We start from the raw sequence: 23,590 nt of genomic DNA on the forward strand, positions 1-23,590 counted from the left end.
TTTCCTTGAAAAGCTACACCAGAAATATGAAGCAATTGATTTCAAAAGCAGTATTTATTGCTAGTCGTAAATCTATCTTTATTATAATTCATGTACATAATCGGAGACTCAACCGCTGGTTACTTTATTCCTTGCGTAAATATCTAGATATTCATTTGCATTTTCTGTAATTGCATTTTGCTGTCCGAAAATATAAGTCGGTTGTGCAAGCAATGTCTCAAAAGAAAAATGAAGGCTAATAAGAATTCACTACAGTCTTAATTCGCTAATAATGATGATTTTGGCATAAGTTTAGTAAAAGAGACCATAATTTACTATTTAAGTATTTTTTTAAAGAAATACTTTAATTGTTACAAATGGATAACTCAAGTAATAACCTATAATCCTATTTTGAAATAATAAAGAGGATTATAAGGGACCCAAGATAAAAAACAAAAACCTTAAAATAAATTATTTTCGTTTTACTACAGAACGCGCAAGAATTTCGTACGACGAAAAACGACAATTATGTTTAGCAATGTAATATAGATAACAACGATTTGCACTTAATGTATTATTTTAAAGCGCAATAAAATTTTCGCAGGTCAAATCTAGAAGCAGTTAGGATAGCAGGTTTAGTGACAACCATGATATCCGTCAGATCAGATCCCCATGACGCATCTTGCAACGAATCTCAGCAGATTCAAAGCTACATTCACCGCCTGGAACAAGAAGGTAAGCCAAAGAATCTTTAGAGAAAAATGTATCATTTATATTATTTTCCTTGGACTAGAATTGCTATATTCCCCGCAGGCATTCGAAGGGTGAAGAGCTTTGCAATCATCTTAGCAGCATATGTCCTATTTTGGGGCCCACTGTTCACCCTAACTTTAATCCAGCCCGGTAGACCCGGCTATGCCATAACCTATGAAATTACTCTGCACGTTGCCTTCGTTCATGCCTTTGTGAATCCCACTCTGCTGTTGATGTTGCATAGGGATTTGAGAAATGTCGCCTCGGATTTTCCTTGCTGTGGAAGTAGTTGGTCCGGAAATGACTGTAGTGCATCAAACAACCTCAACGGTAGTCACACACCTTCTACTGATATGGCAAGAGCCTGCCGACTGAACAGGGGATATATGTAAGTTTAACTTTCCTTTTGTCTAATAATTATTTAGAATTGGTTGGGTACGGTTAACTGATGACTATTATTCCCCAAATTCCCTTTACTTCCTTACTTAAATCGAATTATAATGAAATATGCACTATAATAGTCACCATAGTCACCAAAACAATGATTGAATAGTTCCTTCAATGAAAATCTCGAGTTTTTAATTCTTAAAAAGTTGGATAGAAAGATATTTATTATTTAGCATTGGCTTGGCATGATAATAGTAATTGATAACTATTATTCTACAAATTCCTTCTATAAATCTAATCAGAAAGAAGAAATATGCACCATAAATACCAACAAAACAATATTTGAATAGTTCTTTCAATGAAAATCTTATGCAATTAATTTTCGGAAATTGAATAGGATAAGAGCTTGCACATAATGATAAGTGTTAATCGTTTATAAGCGCTCGTAAACGTTTAAAGAATACTGCTTGCTGAAAAAATGATTAATTTGCAAGAATTTTAAAAACCAGAAGATTTTTCCCCCCTAGTGATTAAAAATTGTACTTCGAACAAATAATTTACCACAACTCTTCCCAGCCCGTTATTCTATCCCTAAAATGTATTAATATACCAAAACGCTTCATGTTGCGGAATGGTTTTGATTTCAAACTTTTTTTTTAAAGCTATATTCCAACAATGCTTAATTTTCTTTTATTCAACAAAAAAAAACCGGATATAATTTTCATAACTTTAAATTCTTTTAATATTGGTGGCGATATTAAACTATAGTTAATTGTCTATTATGAGGCACATATAAATTGTTTTCGAATTAGGCATTTACCGTTTTTTTTTTTTTTTTTTTTTTTTTTTTTTTTTTTTTTTTTTNTTTTTTTTTACTTTTTTTTAAGTGAAAATGCGCGAATAAAATTCTAATAAAAAAATTATGAGCCATGTTACCAAAATTACATTAAGTAGCTCGAACAATCATAAATTCTTATTTTATTAATCTTGTGAAACTTTAAATTTATAACTAAGTATTTTCAGAGCATACCAATAGCTTTACTTGTTTTAATACAGTATATAAACTTACTTTATTTCATAATCTTTTTTTTTTGCATATTAATAAATCAACAAAACAAAGGAATAAATATTTGGCATTCAATTACGTAGCCATGGCATTACTCACATATGACGTAACTTTTAGCAGCCTTGGCTGCATTTTTTCACAGGATATTCCGAGATGTCACTATAAAAATATCAGTTAAACATCACTATATTAAAAAAATAAGAAAACTGCCTTGCAAATAAAAAACTTTTTTACCTACAGAAGAAGTATAGATATAGTATGCTTAAAAAAAATCAACAAGCACCTCTCTTAACAGGAAGATTCGAATAGTTATTTTTTATTCACTTCTCTCTTTTTTTAACAAAAAAAAAAAAAAAAAAAAAAAAAAAAAAAAAAAAAAAAAAAAAAAAAAAAAAAAAANCCAACAAAACAATATTTGAATACTTCCTTCAATGAAAATCGTGTGTTTTTAATTTTTAAAAAGTTGGATAGGATAATATTTATTATTGGCTGGGCATGCTAATAGTAATTGATAACTATTATTCTACAAATTCCTTATATAAATCTAATCAGAAATATGCACCATAAATACCAACAAAACAATATTTGAATACTTCCTTCAATGAAAATCGTGTGTTTTTAATTTTTAAAAAGTTGGATAGGATAATATTTATTATTGGCTTGGCATGCTAATAGTAATTGATAACTATTATTCTACAAATTCCTTATATAAATCTAATCAGAAATATGCACCATAAATACCAACAAAACAATATTTTAATACTTCTTTCAATGAAAATCGTGTGTTTTTAATTTTTAAAAAAGTTGGAAAGGATAATATTTATTATTGGCTGGGCATGCTAATAGTAATTGATAACTATTATTCTACAAATTCATTATATAAATCTAATCAGAAAAATGCACCATAAATACCAACAAAACAATATTTGAATATTTCCTTCAATAAAAATGTTATGTAATTAATTTTTGGAAATTGGATAGAATAAGAGCTTGCACGAAATGATAAGTGTTGTTTATCGCTTATAAGCGCTCGTAAACATTTTAAAAAAATACTGCTTGCTGTCAGGAAAAAAATGATTAACTTGCAAGGATAGCAACACAAGGATTTTAAAAACCAGAAAAAAAATTTCAAAATATTGAAACGATTTTCGAACAAATAATTTACCACAACTCTACCCAACCCGTTATTCTATCCCTAAAATGTATTAATATACCAAAACGCGTCATGTTGCGGAATGGTTTTGATTTCAAACTTTTTTGTAAAGCTATATTCCAACAATGCATAATTTTCCTTTATTCAAAAAAAAAAAAAAAAAAAACAAAANAAAAAAAAAAAAAAAAAAAAAAAAAAAAAAAAAAAAAAAAAACGATATTATGTTTATAACTTTAAATTATCGAACCGCGATTTGAAGCAGTTGTCTAACGAGGGAACAATTGAACACTTATTTAATTCCTTTAATACTGGTATCGATATAAAACTATAGTTAATTGTCTATTATGAAGCACATATAAATTGTTTTCAAATTAGGCATTTACCGATTTTTTTTTTTTTTTTCCTTTTTTTTTTTGAGTGAAAATGCGCGAATAAAATTCTTATAAAAAAATTATGAGCCATGTTACCAAGATTACATTAAGTAGCTCGAACAATCATAAATTCTTAATTTATTAATCTTATTGTGAAGTTTTAAATTTATAACTAAGTATTTTCAGAGCATACCAATAGCTTCTCTTGTTTTAATATAGAACATAAACTTACATTATTTCATAATCTTTTTTTTTATGCATATTAATAAATTAACAAAACAAAGGAATAAATATTTGGCATTTAATTACGTAGCCATGGCATTACTCACATATGACAACACTTTTAGCAGCCTTGGCTGCATTTTTTCATAGGATATTCTGAGATGTCACTATAAAAATATCAGTTAAACATCACTGTATTAAAAAAAATAAGAAAACTGCCTTGCAAATAAAAAACTTTTTTACCTACAGAAGAAGTATAGATATAAATGCTTAAAAAAAAAAAATCAACAAGCACCTCTCTTAACAGGAAGATTCGAATAGTTATATTTTTATTCACTTCTCTCTTTTTTTTTTCTCTTTCCTTTTTGAAAAAAAAAATCTCTTTTCGATCGAAATCGCATGCCACAAGCGACTGAAAAAACTTATTATTCATGAAATTCTTCCAAGTAGCAGTTGTTTCCTTTCTTAGTTGAAACTAGTTTGGTGATTTTGTTCCGAAAGAAAATGGGGAAGGAAAAAAAAGAGCACACCGTATATCAAATTGGTTTGGAACAGAGGAAAGTACTTTTAAAAGAAAGGAGGAAAAGTGTATTTCAACCAGATGAGAGTAAAATGGCAACTCTCCAAAATAAAGAGTTAAAAGTTTTAAGAGTTGAAATCTCATTTAACTTAAGTCCGGGCATAGAAAGGGCTTAAATTAATGAAATGACATTGTTGAAGGTGTTGACATTTCACGTTTAAAACCCTTCAAGTTTTACTTACTTTTACTACGCCGACACTTTTCAATAAAGTGGCTGTGGTTTGTAAAATAAGAAGTTTTAAAGAAAACTTTAGGAGAAAAGGAAAACTGATAAACTTTTTTTTCGCTAATCCATTTCCTGTCGTTAATGCAGCATATTATATAGACGAGTACCCTTAATGAAAATGTGGTAGAAGAAGCTTCTGCTTAAGAAAACAAAATCTGCTGGATATAATATGTATATCAATAACGTATTATGGTGGGCGGAAACATTTTAATTTTAAATATAAATGCTTAGAATAAATTAAATAAGACGTGTTAAGATATTACTCTTCTTTTTTTCTTTTGGAGAAAAGACGTGTTTCGAAAATGGAATCATCCGCGCCTAATAGGTTAATAATAATTAGTGCTATTAGTGTTCGTTTAATGAAATTAAACATGAAACGCAAAGAACTTATGTTGATTGTAACCTCAAATTAAATAAATAATACCAAGAAACTGAAGCGGTAAGACATTGCTTGATTAAATTCTTCATTCGCTTCAAAAATATACAAATTGGAAATAACAATCAACATGCTTCATGATCTCAAAAATAGGTGTCCATTTTCAAGACTTGCCAGGCGTGAATGAAAAGACATTTCAAATCAATTTTGTTTCTTCTCACTTACGTCTGACAAATCTTGAATGGACGCCTATTGAAAATGGGATGCTTGAAAATGGGCGCCTATTTTTGAGCGCTTGAAACATGTCGACTGTAATTTCCAACTTGTATATTTTTTAAGGGAGTGAAGTTTTTAATCAAGTAATTATAACCCCACTCAACATTTCTCCTCAGCGATCATTTATAATACAAGTTTGTATTTTTTAACCTATGATCAGAAGATAAATTTTTTTTAAAACTACTATTTTATTGGAGTTTTAGAAAAGAGAAAAGTAGCAATTGAATAGCTTGAGAAATAAGATTTTGATTAATTGTCATCACGCCTAAACTATTTTCAAAAAAAAAAACCTTCGATATCGAAATTCTATATACATTTGATAAAAGAACATAAATTTACTACTTGAGTTTCCTTTGAACTGAATATTTATTTTCAAAAAATAAAATATCGCTTTTTAAGTAATATTTAGGAGTGGATACGCTTAAGAAAAAAATAAGCACTGATGGTAAATAATCGAAAATCTTTAGCATCACATAATGCCAAAAACGAACTTGTAAAGAGAAAAGCAGTCTTCTTTAAAACAATAATAAAAAAAAGAAAGACAGAAAAGATAAAACGGAAGAATTCTAAAATGAAAAACGCCTATCTCAATATCGATTTAAAAAAAAATAAACAAAACTATTTTTATATAAAACATTTTAGTTTCCTTTCAAGCATAATCCAAGACAGTCAATTTATATATGAATAATAACTTTTCTTAAATTTTTGAATGTTATGAATGACCTAATAAATGAAGTAACTGTGTTAAGAAATAAAATTTAAAAAAAATATTTTTTATAAAATGTGAAAATTGGTGTGTAAATTGGATTATTATAGTAACTAAAATGTTTCTCTTTTTTCTAATACAGTTTATTTTATTTACCTATTTTTTATGTACAACAGTATGTATTCAAAGTTATTTTAAAAACGTAAAATAAAACATGTAAATGGAAAATTATTAATGCATGTTTTTACAATCTTTGTAGTCAAATATAAAGAAGAAAAAAAAACGCACGTTAAAGGCTGAAATTTACATTCAAGCAAGAAAACAAAAATGCTTCTAAAATTAACAAATCATTACAGAGAAATTCAATAAGCATCGACTTGTTTGATTGTTGCAGGGAGAAAAAAAATAGAACTCGATTATTAGAATTGCTTTCGAGTTTCATTAGACAACCTAACTAGCTATGAGAAATTTTTCATATCGTGTTCCTCATTAGTGATTTGACAGATTCATATATTTGACTATCCTGCTTTTGTTTTGCTATAATATCAATTTGCGAAACCTATTGAGCATTCTTTTTTTTTTTAAGTTCATTTTTGACAAGCATTCTAAATGCATAGATTAATGGGTGTCAAATATAAACAGCCTTCATATATGCAAAAGCATTGACAAAAAGCTTTTTCAGAAAAAAAAATTCTATACAATATTCCTAAAGATCCAAATGATAATTTTTAAAATGTTTTTAATTTTTAAACTGAAGCCTAATTTTTAACAGTGTGCAGACCTGCCAACTTTTAATCCCTTCCATTATCATTTTTCCCAGTGGTATTAAAATGGAATTAAAACTTCAATTTTAAGCAAACAAATACGTTGTATTTGAAAAAAATTAAGTTGACAACCATGATAGTAATGCATATTAATATAAACGATTAATTTTTGAAAGAATAGTGGTGATCAAAATCACTTAAAAATTAAATTTATAAAAGAAAAAATAGTATATATTTACTACCACTTTAAATATGAAAATAAAATCTCCCGCAAAATCCGGGAGAGTTGGCAGGTAGGTATGAGTGTGTAAAGCGAATGATAGTCTAATGTGCTTACATTTATTAGTTAAAGATACTATATTGTCTTTTTGTTTGTCTTTTGTTTGTCTTTTATTTGTCTTTTTGTTTAATGATACTACCCACTATCAACAAAATAAAACCTCAATATTCTAAAACTTAGTTATTTCTCAAGCTTCTAATTCTCTTCCTAATTAAAACATTATAAATTGGGTTTATTAAATAAATCCTCTACAACAACTTACTTTTTTGACAATTTCATATTTATGACCTAATTCTATAGGTTCTCAAAACTCTAAAAACAGGTTTGAAGGAATAAAATGAGAAAGCCGCATTAAAAATAAAACGCAATATTGATTCCACTTCAAATCGCCTCGATATAAGACCAACTTTTCCTCCTAAAAACAATCCAACGAAATACATTTTTAAAAGCATTATTCATCAAGATATCTTGGTCTTTTCTTCATTCTTTGTAGACAAAGCCAAAATACGACGGGATGGAGTGGATCGAAATGTCAGCAGATACTGTCCCTTGAGTCTTTTGAAGGGCTCCATACTTCTGGGTCCTTTAAATAAGGTCCGTAGATATATTGAGGTCTCTTAAAGTATATCTCAAAAACTTAAGGAAATGACGGATCGCTTGTCAGCGAAAAACTCTACCCCTTTTCCATTTTTTTTATTTCTTTTTAAGGTCATTCTTTCCCACAGTTTTTGATTTGGCAATCTATTTTCAAGCACTCTTACTCTCATATAGGCGTTCATTTATAATTTGTGACAGAAAAAGATAATGCATACTTTCTAACTTTTTTTAAAAAACATTGAATCGAAAAATTGTTTTAGGTTTGAGACATGTATTTTTTTTTTCCCATTGCATTTGAAATAAATCTTATTGCTTTATATAGATTAAATATTGAAACATAATACGATGTGAACATGATGTAAAACAAACTTAAAATGTAAGATAAAAGCCAATGTCAAAACTCACAAATATCTATAATGAAGTAGTTAAAAAAAAGCATACAGTTTCCAATCTAGAATAACATACAGATAAAAAAAGTACTTAACAATTATATGGCTCATCATATTAAGATTCCAGCAAATTTTTAAAATATTATAGTTCTTACTCTGATCCTAAATTGTTAACAGTTTATACTGGAATATAAGCGTATCGAAACAAACAAACATAGCTAACAATTTTATATTACTCTCACACATTGGAAAAACAAATTTTTAAAATAAAAGCTACAATATTTAAATGTCTCATTTTCTAAAAAAAATGTTTAGTTTTATGCAAAAATGCTAAATGTTCATTGCAAAACTTTGGCATTTCTAGGGAAACGACCATCTGACAACAACTGCAAGCACGGGACGACCTCACCGTGTTTTCTGCCACCGCCCAATACGACGACGAAGGGTCATTACCCGTGGTACCACCTCCGCCTCCACCGAGATCAAGTGCCAGCTCTCCCCGACATCACCATCACCGTCACCACGATGAGCACCAGATGGCGACCCTCAGTAGCACTAACCACCTTCTGAACCCAGGCGATGCCGTAGTTGACGATGAAGATACCGCAAGCAGCGTGGACCCAGAGACTATACAATCCTACCAAATATTGCAGTGGGAGTCGCAACTACCAGATTATGGAAAGCATGCTTCAAACGGAAATGTTATGCAATGAAGTTATTTCAATTGGAACTCCGATACAATGTGATTTCTTCTGAGACCTTTTGGATATTATAATACTGCTTAGCAATACCAACTATCATAGACAAACATAAGTTTAAAATAAATTTGTTCAAGCCCACTAAAGGACCAGTATTTCTGTTGTTATGATTGTTTAACCGCTGACGCTTGGATATCTCCTTTGGACTTGCACTTCTGGTGAGTGTATGATTGGAAATACCCCTTAATTCTAGAAATTTATCTTTAAGAATGTACAGCATATTATATAGAAGAAATGAATAATTCCAACAATTAAAAAAAATTGACTAAATGAATTAGATTTATTTACTTACAAATATCTTTACTGTGTTAATTCATTTTTACCCAGAAATCTTCACATATTGAAGTACTTTGTACAACTAAATAAGATTCTTTTCACAACACTTAAATATTTACTTTATTTTCTACATATATAGAGAGAACAGTGTTCTGCTAGGTTAAAAAACATTTCGCTAAAAAAGAACGAATTCTAAAAGAAATAAAAATAAACAACTTAAAGAATAAAAATGCTGTTGCCAGCCATAGAATTTTTTGAAAGTTAACTTAGAAATGACAAACCAAACGATGTTAACAATATGACGTAGAAAGCGCAACTAGATCAAAATTATACAAGTGCAACTAGATCAAAATTAAAATACCTGAGCGCTTGACGTAACACATATATTGTTTTTAAAAAAAAACTACATTTTCGAACTATTGACATTAAATCAGGGTGCGTAGCCATATTTTTCAACAAAAAATAAGCACCTTTCAAGTACTTTTTAAGCACCGAAAAAAATATCTTTAATCATTTTCCAAAACAAAATTATAATTAAAATCTGCGATTAATAAAAATTATTTTTTCTATCTTTAAAGTTCTTAATTTATGAATATAAAATTTTAAAAAATTCAAAAACATTTTCACAAACTTCCCATAATCATGACAAAAAAACTAGTTTCTGATAAATATTGCAGAGAAAATTGCGAAAATCATGCATTTTTTGTAATTTAGAACGACAATCGTCACGGCAAAGAAAAAATCTCTTTTTAAAAGAAAATTAAGAACTTTTTACAAACTCCGAATAAAAAAAGCACCTTTAAGGGCTTTTAAAAATTTAAATCAAAAATAAGCACTTTTTAAAAACGCACCCCGTAAATGCAGAAATGAAAAATAAACATAAATTTTCAAAAATCACTCAGCAATTAATAAAACGCGAATAAATATTGATAATAAAAATTGAACATATACAAAACAAGTTTTAAGAAAGATTTTCTTCAGAAAGATTTTTTTTAAAAAGTAATCATGCTTAACAAACAAATAATCCTTAAAATCTTACTATGAAATCATACATCGTCGTAAGAAGTCCTAAAAAGAATTACTGCTTCAAATGACCAATAGAACGTAAGACATATTGTTTCAAGTTTAGTAGTTAACTATGTTCAATCAACTTGATAGCTTTCTTGCTCAAATTTCTTTAAATGAAATTTGCTTAACATAGTAAATAAGATTTTGTTTCAAGGAATGAGGCTAGATTATAAACATAAATAACGAAACTGTATTAATAAATAAAAATAAAACAAAAGAAAAACCTATTCAGCTAATATTTCCTTCCAAATTTAACACACTTAATCGCACAAATTGTGTTTTTTGGTATGCCTAGTGGATCCTTTTACTAACGCATTAGCGTTCTTTAAATGACTGATCCAAAAAATACACTGATGCTAATTTTTCCTTGGTCTGAGTACTTTCAGTAATCTTGGACCAGCGGACCACTTATTACTTCGATCAATTTCCAACCACATCGATTTAAAAATCTAGAAAGTTCAAAGAAAAATAGTCTTTTGCTTAAAAAAAAATTACATTAAAAAGCGTACTTTCATGAGCATGAAGGAGCAAGGAGTGCCTGATAGAACCCATAGATTACATAACAAAAATTGGTTACTTGACATTTTTTGTTAAAATGCGAAAATCTGGAGTTAAGAGTTGGGTTGATTAGCATTACATTCTATTATCCTAACCTAAAATTATGAAGGATATAAGGCTTTTTTTTCCCGCTATAAATCTTTCTGGAATTAACCGTGAATGTTGAAATTTTCTTAGAAAGATTATCCTGCGTTATTAACTACAGTTTTAGCTCCAATTTTACAACAACAAAAAAACCTCATTTCAAGATTTAACGAATTTTTTTTTTCTCCTGAATAAAATGGGGGCAAATATCTTTATTTAACAAATAATAAGCCTCGGATTAAAAGAATACTCCAACAGGAAAAAAAAATTATTTTAAAAAAAAGATTTTTTTAGGTTTTTTGATGAATTTTTTAGTTTGGGGTCTATTTCCTAATTTGCCAGTCTTGAGTTTAAAAGAAATAATTCCAAACAACATTTTATCATCCTTTGATTTTTTTTCAAGGAAAATAAAAAAGAACAAGAAAAATTTAACGTTTGCATTCTTTTTGCTATATCATACAGATACATAGAGAATTTATTCCTTTTCACCCCTCAAAACTGTTTTTGGAATATTAAAATATTCAAAACTTTCGATGTATCGCTCCTCTCCGTCGAAGAATGACATAAAAAAAAAATATTAATACTTTAAAAATCCTTATGTTTCTTTTCTTCTCTTTCCCTTGAATTTTCAGCTCATTTTACCTTTTTCTTTTCAAAAAGAAGGAAAAGAAAAATAAGGAATAAAAGTAAAAGTGATAAGATTTTACCAATCTTCTAACGCTGTTTATCAAATCAATATTGGGCATAGTTCCGCGTAACTTAATAATGAAAAATCGGAAGGAGATATAAGGAAAAAAGATTTAAACAAATATTGCTATTTTTATAAAATGAAATGGGTTTTTTCTTCTCCTCAGAATTAAACTTATCTTCCTTCCTTCTTTTTATTATTTTTATTATCTCGTTCACACCTCCTTCCCCCGTTTTAAAAATCACTTTCTTAATGGGAACGAAATAACATTGTTAGAAGATACAGAATTGAACTAGTTAGTTGCAAGAATATCTTATCATATTTTTTGTTCTTTTATTTTCTTAATATGAAATCAAAGAAATGATTCAAACTAAACCCAATAAAAATAGTCAATTGAATCCAGAAAACAGTCACTTACTACAACATACATAACTACCAACATGAAAAAGAAAATATCCAGGGCATTTAACACATTTTAGTAAATAAATTTTCCAACTACCCTTTGCGAAGTAAATAAGACACAGGGAATCTTAGGAATTTTCATGGTCAGTGAAATATGATAACTACAAATCACTAATAACTATATATTTAAATAGAGTGCAATATTTTCCACATATCATTCACATTAAATCGACATGAATGCAAAATGCTTTTATTATATTAATTATATATTTGAATTAAAAAATTTGAACAGTAATAAATATTGAATCTCTTTTACATAGCTATTAAGATATTCCATAATTTTAACAGGGTGCGTAGTCAAATTATTCAACAAAAAAAGCACCTTTTAAGCACTTTGCAAGCACTCAAAAAATATTTTTAAGCACTTTAAAAAAATATTATTAGGCAGGGTTGGAAAGTTTTCGACAATCGACCGTTTTATCTTGGTTTAACCGTCATGTCAAACAAAAATAAAAACTATTTGGCATTGTTTTTGACAATTGTCAAAAATCATGAAATTTTGAATCATGTAAAACGAATGGCGTTTTCATACGCTGCGGACTAACTGAACTATACGCCGAAATAGATTGGGGTTGAATTAATTATGAAAAGGTGAATAGAACAATGTGAAACAGGGTCTTTTTGCATAATTCGAAGTGAAAATCAACATAGTAAAAGAAAAATCTCATTTTGAAAAATCAAAAATTAAGCACTTTTTAAAAACACCCAATGAAAAAAGCACCTCTAAGGGCTTTTAAAAAACGAACCCTGTTTAAAATAGAGAGTTCTGAATGAAAATAATGTTTAAAAAAGACTATTTAAAAAACAAAAGTTTCTAACGGATTACGATAAATAATGTTTGCTTCATTCATTAGTTACAGTACCTAGCATTGGGCAATATTTATTTAAATACTTAAGCGAGAAACAAACTGAGTAAAAATTCTTTTAAATATGGATTTTTTTCAAAAACTTTCCGAATTTCGGAAAATTTTTTAAACTATACACAAACGAGAATTTTTAATTAAAACAGTTGAAACGAAAAATTCAGTAAAATGGACAGCTTTGCACGCCTGTTTCCGCGTCTGATGTAAGTAGAAAATCTACGTTTATAATAAATTAGACTTGAAATTATTTTCTCGAAGCCATATCGTAATCGATACTAGGTTTGTTAAATACCTGTATTAGTTTCTAAATTTTAATCTTAATCACCACAAACAAATCTCTCAAGAATAACCATTAACTATTACTGTATTTGCATAAAATATACTTCAAAAAAAATTTTTTATTTCTTCATCATTAGACTACACTTATTCTTTAGCATAAATACATATCAAAAGATTCTTAAGTATACTTTTTAAATATGTTCTAAGCCGTTACCTTAAATATCACAGTTATTAATCAACATTTAGAAATACAGTCAACTTAAATATTGCAGGATATGCATTTAAACAATTTGACTACTTACTTACAAATTTTATGGTGCTAAAGTAACAAATATTAATTTCAACACCAACAGTTAACAATCATAATGAAGAAGTTTAAATGCAAGAAACAACACTCAAACAAACAATTTAAAACAATTAAGTAAAAAAACAATTAAGTAAAAAAACAATTTGTGAGGCACTACCAAACAGACGATAATTCACTTAATATTTTTTTCAAAATTGTGCTATTTTTTCAAATCTAAAATTTTCATTAGGAAATATTTTGCATACAATACAGCATTAGAAAATATTTTGCAATAAAATTAAATGTTCGATTTTAAAACCTACTATTTAACGGAAAATATCAATTAAAAAAGAGGAGTGGAAGAAAAAAAACAGAAGGATAAAATATCTCTTGCGAATAAAACCGATTGTACTTTTTTTTATTATTTTCGAACGCAGATGATCAGAATATTTTGCCTTGGAGGTTTTGCAACGCACTCTAAAAGTTCCAAGTCATGGAACTTGCTCATATTTATTCATTGTTCGTTTGGAAAAATCTTTTCAAAGCCCAGTTAAATCGCATGCGTGACATCACGTTCTTGGCTGCATGTGACTATTCCGTCTTACTAACTTTATTTTAATATATAAAAATAAATTTTATGAAAAAAAATCTTTAATTTATTTGAGTGGGGGCATCAGGATCAAAATTATTATTTTATTAAAATTATTATTTATTAGGCCCATTTCGAAATTAATTTGTTTAGAACAAGAAGTTTTAATAGTTTCCAGTATCTACACATGTAATAAAATTAAAAAAATCGTGTATGGCTGTATACCGGACTGCGGGTATACCATAAACACTAAAAATTGGACATCCAACATGAAGCTCAATTAGTACAATTGACAATAAATTAAGAAGCCCGATGATTTTTTTAATTTGACTTTCAACTCAGAGACATTTAAAAAATGTAATTTTCTCATTGGTTTAGCGGAAACTATTTTTTAAATTAAACTACAGGCGATTCAGTTTTTACAAATATTTCAAAGATAGCAGCATCAGTGATGTTTGCTAGCGTGTAGCTCTGATCAACAACAAAAAATAATAATAAATAGTTTATTGCGCGTTCTGTAATAGTTAATTATTTTTTATTCCTTATGCATGATTATCTGAATGATCATGGCTACGTCACCAAATTAGTATTCCTAATGTTCTCTGAAATCACGTGTTTATTTTGTTTATCATTACGCTTTTAAAACATGGTACCATAAAACTAAATTTAAAATCAACTATAATTGAAAATTTAAAAAAAATTGTACAGAAAAGTAAAATTAATTATAAAAAAATGGTATTAATTCATTTAATGGAGCTTAAAAAACCGGTAAAAATTATTGATGTTAATGATGCCGAGTTAATTTTGGTAATCGGTACATGATTACTTTGATTTAAAAAATAATAAGATATGTACTAAAAAGCAAAATCAATAGAGAAAATGTACTAATTTGTTTTGGGGAACCGTAAAAAGTCGGCATACCATTATTTACAACAGTAATGTTTAATTTTGGCAATAGGCACTACTGTCATTATGGTAATAGGTGCAGTTTTAATAGGTACCAAATATATCCTTATACAGGTACAAAGTATTTTATGAGTAAATTTGGTGCTTATTAAAGCTGTCCCAATACTGTGCATTTTATGATAGTACGGAATTATTTTTATGGTCCCTCGAAGATATAAATACAGGAGAAAGTTGCTTGATTGTAGTAAATTTTAAATAACATGAGTTGCCTCAAGGTATTCTGCCAGATGATACTGAATACAGTAACTCTTTATTTTGTTGGGATGAACAACTAAATGCGTTTTTTTCTTTTTCTTTTTTTTGCTTAATTTAATAACGTAAAGTCACCGGGAAGGGCAACAAATAATAATAACAAATAAATAAATAAAGCATTTGATATGTTTTAACTTCATTATTTATGTTGGTATTTATCTGCTTTCAGCTTTGTGCATGATTTAGCAGTAATGTTCTTTTTTTTCCACCCCTTACGAAGAACAGGCATCCAGCTTGCTATATTATAAATGAAGCATCTGCACTTGCAGTATAACTGGATTAAATAAATATTAATAATAATCAATATCAAATGGTTAACATTTCTGTATACCAATCTATATTATATAAAATGCTAATACGCATGTATCAATAAAACCGATGATATTTCTTTTCTCGCGTTGGCAACAGTTTTAATTTTTAATTGATAGGATTCGGCGCGCAAGAGCACGTAGTGAGCATCATATGGCTAATCTATATTATATAAAACGCTAATACGTTTTAATTGATAGGCTTCGGCGCGCAAGAGCACGTAGTGAGCATCATATGTCTAATCGGGTGAATTCTCACCGAATTATCAAAAAAATTCTCACAAAATTATCTTCATCGAAGCCGATGCTTTACATCCGGCGTTCAGTACTATTTCATATTGTTTTACAACACATGGTTTTAGCCCTCTGGTGGGAAAGACTTTAAAACAAAACTTACAAAAGTTACTTTTCTCAACAACTGAAATTTAGAATAGTGTGATTAAGAAAAATATGCGAACTGTTTTCAATTTTAAATTAATATTGAAATGCACAGGTTTAGAATTTTCTACAGTGAAAAGTTTTCGGAACTTCAGTGTTCAAAAAAGTAAAGCTAGACGTTAAGAACATATCCAATGAGCGAGCAAAGCGAGCATCGGATTGCTTCGCAATCCGAAATGAACTGCGAAAGCAGTTTCGGGGTTGGCGAGCGCCAGCGAGCAGAGGGCGAAGCCTCCTAGTAATTAATTAAAATCTGTAATCGAGTTAAAGATTTTCTAAATCAAATAATTTTAATCTTGAAATGAAAACAGAGTGAATAGGCTTCTTAACATTTTTGTACCAAAAAAAAAATTAAGTGATATTAAAAATTCTATGATATGATTACCGTATTGTTGATTGATATCGATCATTTTTAAAATCAGATAGAAAGAAAAGAATCAATAATTCTCAAAGCACAATACTGCATCCAAAAATACTTGCTGTTGTATTCACTGAAAACAATAAATAATGCGCACGACCGTTGAATTCGTTACCATAAAAAATTGATAATGAAAATCGTTAATTGAGTTCCGTTTTCATAACATGACAGAATTCCCAAAAAGTTTGAAATATTGAGTCTTGCAAGTGAGGCTATATGCCAGAAACAAGCATGCTTGTATGATCTCTAAGTTTGAATTATCGAATTTCGATACATTTACGAGATTTATTAATAAAAATAAAAAGATTTTAGATTGAAAATCCAAATCTTTCAATTCTTCAAATCAATTATTTTAAAATCTGCAATCACATACGTAGAAAATGGGATGTGCTGAACACAAACAAAAATCAAGAATATCAAAACAGACAAGGACAAAACATTTTTTTATCAGGACTTTTACAAACCGTGATATATTTGGATCAATTTAGCTAATTTTCAGACAAACCATTTTAAACAAACCACTGTTATTACGAGATTCTCATTTTAACACAGGAACATATTTTTTAAATATGTAGTAGATGATTTTTTTATTTATGTAAATATTCCTTTTTCGGCAGCAAAATAAATAAATAAAAATTCTTAAAAATTTTAATTGTAAAAGTCAATTTCCAATTTAATAAAAATTACCTTGTTGCAATAATCTCTCTAGGGGATAAAAAGGAGTAAAAAACAGCAAACAAAAAAATTCAAAAATTGATTCAGTATTCTATTTAAAATTAAAATAAAAAAATAAAAAATACCATAAGTTAGATAGGAACATCCAACTCCCCCTAACAATATCTAAAATTCTAATACAGGAACAGCGAAAGGTTGCGGAAAATATTTCAACGAGGTGAAAAAGGAGAAAAAAAATCCAAATTTTAAGTACTTTGACTCAAATAACTACAATTTATAACTAACAATGCATTGTCTTTAGTCAACCAGATAAATTGCTATTTTATCAGATTTACCAGATAAATTGCTACTAGTAATAATAATTTCCATTAAGCGTGGATTTTTACTTATTTTTGTCTATTTATTGCATTTGCGCTCTATTCAATGGTAAAAGAACTTTATTAAGCACTATGGGTCAAGAAGTTATCTTGATATCATTTTCTAAATTACTACTTACCCTCCAGAGAAAAACAGGATCCTTGCAGAAACAACGAGACAAAAATAACAAAATCATTTCAATTCTGACAAGTTTTCGATCGAAGTAAAATATTCGTGGCTACCATAATTTAATACAGTTATAACATTAATCGATAAGTCAGTTGTGGTAATCACTGATATTTTACTCCCCTTTGAAAACAGGCTAGAAATAAAATGCTTTTACAACAAGTCCCCTCCCCCCACTAAGAGTTAGAGGTTGGGCAGCTCCAAAGAGCAGGGTACATTGACCAGAGGTCCATTGTACCCCCCCCCCCACACACACACACTCTAATTCTAGGGTAAGGCTCACAACATGATGTTTTTTCTTTTTTATCTTCTTTTTTTGGGTTTTTTATTATAAGTTAATATATCAGCCAATTTACATAATCTTCAAGGGTTGGCTAAACAGCTTTTCACAGAACTAAATTTAGCAGCTGTTTGAAATTTTAAAAAAATTATGTTGAATATGATTAAATAGCATACAACACTTCCTATAGTCAAATGTAAATGCATAACATATCCACAACTGTTTTAAATTCACTAGAAAATTCATATATTGTAAGTTTCACATTCTTTTTTTCTTTCTGCCTTTACCTGTTCTATTGAATTTGTCAATTCCTAACTGATACTTCACTGCTGATTTCTGTCCTTTCATTATTAATTAATTTTGACTGGTTTGAAGGTCATGTATTATTATGACTTCTGACTATGTACTAATATGACTTCTTTAATATGACTTCTTACAGTTTAGTTCACAGAGACAAACTGAATATTATGTTAAAGAGAAAAACTGAATAATATGTTAAAGGGATAAACTAAATATTATGTTAAAGTTATAAGCAGCTATGAAAGTAACCATATACATTTTATCTACTTTTTGACAGAAGGAACAATTTTCAAAAGTTTACAAAAACCTGTCCATTCCTCTATTAAATTATTTTGTACTTTAACTATGTCTGAATATCAGGTTTCCTTAATGATTGTTTCAGCATGTTTTCCCCATAAATGTCACCATATAAAGCAATATAATAACGCCGTTTTGCTTAATTTGGTTTAATATTACAAAGAACTGGCAATTAGATATAAACTGCTCTTGGTAAATGTTTAAAAAATGAAATTCACGAGGCTAATATGATATGTTTTGGGATGATTTGAGACAGTGGTTTAACTAAAGGGAAACTTATTACATAATAGTGAAATTGCAAACTTGGCAAGATTTTAAGGCATGAAAGGGCATGCAAGAAATTAGCTTATACAGCTAATCTCATGCCCTTTAACTACCATAGCATGCCGTAGTTTTATAAAATATTTTTCCTAGTAGAAACAAAGGAAATTTATCTCAACTCTGAGATAAATTAAGAATTAAAAAAAAAATTCCCACCACTGCAAATGCATAACATAAACAGATATATAAATGATCAAATCGATAAATGGTCAAGTTCTTGAGTTCAGATAAAAGTCCTATAAAAGGTCAATTTTTTTAAAAAAATTTCTGCTTCAGTGCACTACCACTGAAAAAAACCTCAAATGTTGGAGGGTATGCGACTTGCTTCCACTGGTTTGTTTTTGGTTCTGATAGTATTGTCTTTGTTAGTTAAATAAATAAAAAATGCATCAAAAAAAATTAATAGCTTTTTGAAACAGTACACTTTAATTCTAACTTAACTACGATTTTTTAAAATTTAAAAGAACGAATCGAAATTCAATAAATAATAGTATTACTATATACCCATTGTTTTGGTTCGTTTAACCTCGGCAATAGACATACTCAACAATGGACTCTGCAATGTACATTCATCTGCAATGGACATAAGGTTACTGCCTAAATTTTATGTCAGGCTTATGTGAACCACAACCAATTAAACACTAAATTTATGTTTTTCAGGGGAAAAAAATTTTTTGATTTATTACTAATTTCCAGTTATTCAATTTTTTTTTAATAACATTGTTACATACTCACTATTAAAAACCATTGACTGCAGCCGTAAATTTAAACTTTGCTAACATTTGATACTCTTAGATTACATACTAAATATAAAATTAGCGCAATAATAATATTAATTTTTGGAAATAGAAAATCTTTTAAACTGCATCAATGAAAGATGCCTAAGATAAAAACAAACAATCGAACCCCTTTTTTTGTGCATTTGCATTTTTATTATGGTGAATATAAATGAGAATGCACTGGGATTGTAGCTTCCAAATGTCCACTATAATTATAATTGACAACTTGATGTTTGCTCATAACAAAAAAACCTTATTTGAAAATACTACCTTTCTCATATTTTTTATTTGATTTTGTTACATTATAAAGTTCTGTTTGCAAATATTGATAATACATAGTGTATAGTTCTAAAATTATTCAAGTTCTTAATATTGCTTGCTTCAACTTAACAATAAATAAATTAGATTAAAAACTTTGCTTAAAAACTCACATAATTTTACTGCAACTATCTAAAGTGAATTAATATTTTGAAATACAAAATATAATTTGATATTATAAATTTTAAATGTCACAGTTGATTAATTTACATATTAGGTAGCATTCAGAAGTCATAATAGAAGCTAATAATTTGTTGAAAAATTGAAACAAAACGATAAGATAAAATATTTGTTAGAAAAATTGAAACCAAATTCTTCTTAACAGAACTAAATTCAGAACTTCTTAAAAGAAAGAAAATTGAAAAACAACAAAGATTTTTCTATTATAATTAGATTAATTAGACAGCATACTGTAATATGGGGTTACTTTGGGATACTTATGTTTTCTGCAATTATATGGCTCCTAATTGAAAAAACAGGCACGAGAGTTGAAAACGAACAAAAAGTCGGGACTAATTAGGAAAATCAACTCAATTTAGGGCAAAATATATAAAAAAGCGTATGAAACAATTTGGCACAAAAAGAAAACATTCTAGTTATTTACATATTGATTAATTTTATTTATTTATTTATTTATTTTTCCTTTTTTTCTACAGATGAGTACATTAACAACCCAACAAACTGTTAAGCTTTATTTATAAATTATGATTAAAGACAATAAAATAATAATGAAGTCAAACAACAAAATAATGAAGAAATATTAAGAATTCTACTAAAATTTAGAGAGCCAGAAATTACGCCTAAAGTTCGAAGAATCGGATTTTTATTTTTTTCCCATAAAAATTATTAAAAAGAAAAATTGATGTTAAAAACATTTCCTGTTATTTTAAAAACTTTGAGTCTATATTCAACAACAAAATTTACTGTAGAGTTCTCCCTAGGAATAAAAAAGGACAGGGAGCTTACTCGCAGAAAAAGGCAAGGTTTTGGAGGCTGGAGTTTGGGGAAAAGGGTTTGCAGAAAGGAAAGTTTTGAAAAGGCACTCAAATATACAATATTATGTAAAAACTGAATTTGATCTTCAATTATTAAAATAACCATTTTATACTATTTTATGCGTACATTTCACTAAGTAATTCTCACTCATAATCAAAATAACAGAAAAAGTTGAAGCTTTTGAAAAATAGTAAGAGGCAAGCTAAAAGACAATCTGTATAAATTTTCTTCAAAAAAAATAAACTAAAAAAGGGGATTAATTGATGAACAACTTTAAAGCTTTCTTTGTATTTTAAACAGAAAATTGTGAGAAAATAAACATTTAAAATAAACAAATAAAAAGGTATTTTTTAAAAAAAAATAATGGTAAAACTTAAAATCACTAAAAAATGCATTAATATACCCCACTCCCAAATAAAAGATGATCTCTGAGGATGAATCTCATGCGAATTTTAAATAAGAAAAATCTTATTAACATAAAGAAATTAAAGTTAAATAGCTATCAAAAACAAAATAAATCAGAAATGGACTTCTCATTAAAACAGGTGGTTAAGAAAAGAATATTTTCCTGAAAAAATAAAATAAAAAGGCAGTGTTTTTAAGGGATGGTGGCCTATTTTTACAAAGAGGGCGCATTTATAAGGAATAAAAGGCAAGCATGGCGGGCCGCCTTGGTACCTCACCCAAGATGGCTACTTATTAATGCTGGAAAAAAAAAATTTTAATTCTCTTTAAAGTTTGAAATAAAAATTTACTTATCACATTTCACACAAGATATCCAAAAAGAAAAACTCAAACTTGAAGCATTTAAGCATGAAGCAAGCTTGAAGCATTTGTGGTACATAACAATCAAGCTTGAAGCATTTGTGGTACATAACAATCAAACTTGAAGCATTAGTAAAGCGTTAAATGTTATTTTACAGTAAAAATAAAATAGAATTAAAAATACAGCAAACTCAATTTCATCGAAAAGTGAAATAGCTGAACTAAGACAAATGAAATGCAACCAAAGATTGAAGCAAGAACAAGATATGTATGATCTGAATTCACCATGACTTAACTCGACTCAAATATAAGACCTGATTATAAAAATATGTGTAGCTAATTATCGACAATAAAAAATTTTATGATAGAAAAGAAAACATTTTGATGGAGTACGTGAAGACACAACTCATGGTAAATGCAAATATTGTAATCAAACGTGCGTAAAAAATGCCACAAGGATGAAAAGACATGTATATACAGTGAAATGAAGGAAAGGGAACACTCTGAATAACTCACGATCAAATAATCGGATTTCCAAGTACTAATCCTCAATCTTAATTTTATGCAGGCCTAGCTTTAAATATGCTATTTAATTACAGTAAATGATATTTTAAATGATGAAATCAAGCAACAACAAAAATTTACTGATTATTTTCCCTGAAGTAAACATTTTTTGCCAGATTTGGATTTCTTACATCCATATATTTTTGGTTTTGGTCAGGATTTGGACTCCTTAATGTTACTTTTACTTTTTACCTATTTTGTCATACCATGAGATGTTTTTAAGCAAATTGAATTTTTTTTTTTTTTGCACATAATTATAAAATTTGTTTATCTCAAGATAGTGCAAAAAATTCTTTAATTATTTATTATTTTCTATTACTATTATTTCTATTTCTATACCAATTAAAAACATTCACCAAAATTTTGAATTCTAAGGTATACAGATTTTAAACCATTTTAGAGAACTTTAAACGGAAAAATACAAAATACGCAAACAATCATTCAACAACCATGCAAAAAATCATTTTTAATAATTATTTATTTTTTTATTACTTTATTTAAAAGTGGTTGAAAAAATTTCAAGTTGAAAGGTACATAATTTTCAACATCATTTCATCAGAGTTTAAATTTATAAGGTAAAATTCACATTTTGAGCGAAATCGGTAAAACAGTTCCGAAAAATATTTTACTTTTTTAAAAACTAGATGAAGATTGTAACTAGCCGAAAACTAGGTCCGAATTTCATGCGTCAAAACAAAATTTAAAGAGGGTTTGGATTAATGGAGGAATCGTCGCAAGTTGGACACTTCAAACAGTAATAATTAACTCAAAATTCGTGTGCGAAAAATATTATCGGAAAACCTTGAAGAAATGGTTTAAAAAACAATAGAAAAACTATGTAGACTTAAAAGTCAATCAGCGCATCAAAAAGTGATAACTTATAGGCGTAAATCACATGTCGTATTAAGTAAATCAAAATGTGATATAATTGCTGATAAATAAATTGAATTTACAAAGCAATCAGAGCGAATTGAACTCATCAAAAAGTAATAACTCGTAATTGAAAAATCAAATTTAATTATAATATTATATCATATATTCTGGAATTGAACTACAACTGCTGAAAATACAATCTTTAAATTATCAAAATCAGACATTTCTGCAGAATGAGTTATAATTCTGTAGCCCATAGTAACAGGTGAAATCATGCAGAAACTATAGAGAATACATGGTTATTGGAATCTCTAGTTTAAATATGAGAAAGAAATTGTTTTTATCATTATTATTATTTATTTATTGAGTGTATAATAGAGAAGATAATAAAAATCTCTTAATTTTCTGAAATTCTTTTGTCAAAAAAAAATTTAAAAAGTAAATGTGTAAAATAGTTCCAA

The 23,590-nt window shown here is 28.1% G+C and overlaps 2 protein-coding genes across 5 annotated transcripts in view; one reads left to right on the forward strand and one right to left on the reverse strand.

Annotated features, from left to right (window-relative positions):
- The window catches only part of LOC107455693 (midasin), a 248,404-nt gene that overhangs the window by 148,064 nt on the left and 76,750 nt on the right, over positions 1-23,590 (reverse strand). The gene's annotated exons all lie outside the window — the stretch shown is intronic.
- Positions 1-23,590, forward strand: part of LOC107455694 (uncharacterized) — a 70,196-nt gene that overhangs the window by 45,708 nt on the left and 898 nt on the right. For 2 of the 4 annotated variants that reach the window (XR_011637622.1, XR_011637623.1), the window contains 3 exons: positions 584-714; positions 793-1,120; positions 8,490-9,041. Coding sequence is in view for 2 of the 4 variants with exons in the window: in XM_016073337.4 (XP_015928823.1) it covers positions 584-714; positions 793-1,120; positions 8,490-8,505 (475 nt within the window). In the remaining 2 variants the exon portion in view is untranslated. Of the gene's footprint in view, positions 1-583; positions 715-792; positions 1,121-8,489; positions 9,154-23,590 lie in introns of those variants that run through there. The other 2 variants (XM_016073337.4, XM_016073339.4) reach the window with 1 other exon arrangement.

Source organism: Parasteatoda tepidariorum, chromosome 9 (genome assembly GCF_043381705.1).
Source record: "Parasteatoda tepidariorum isolate YZ-2023 chromosome 9, CAS_Ptep_4.0, whole genome shotgun sequence".
NCBI classification, from domain to species: Eukaryota; Metazoa; Arthropoda; class Arachnida; order Araneae; family Theridiidae; genus Parasteatoda; species Parasteatoda tepidariorum.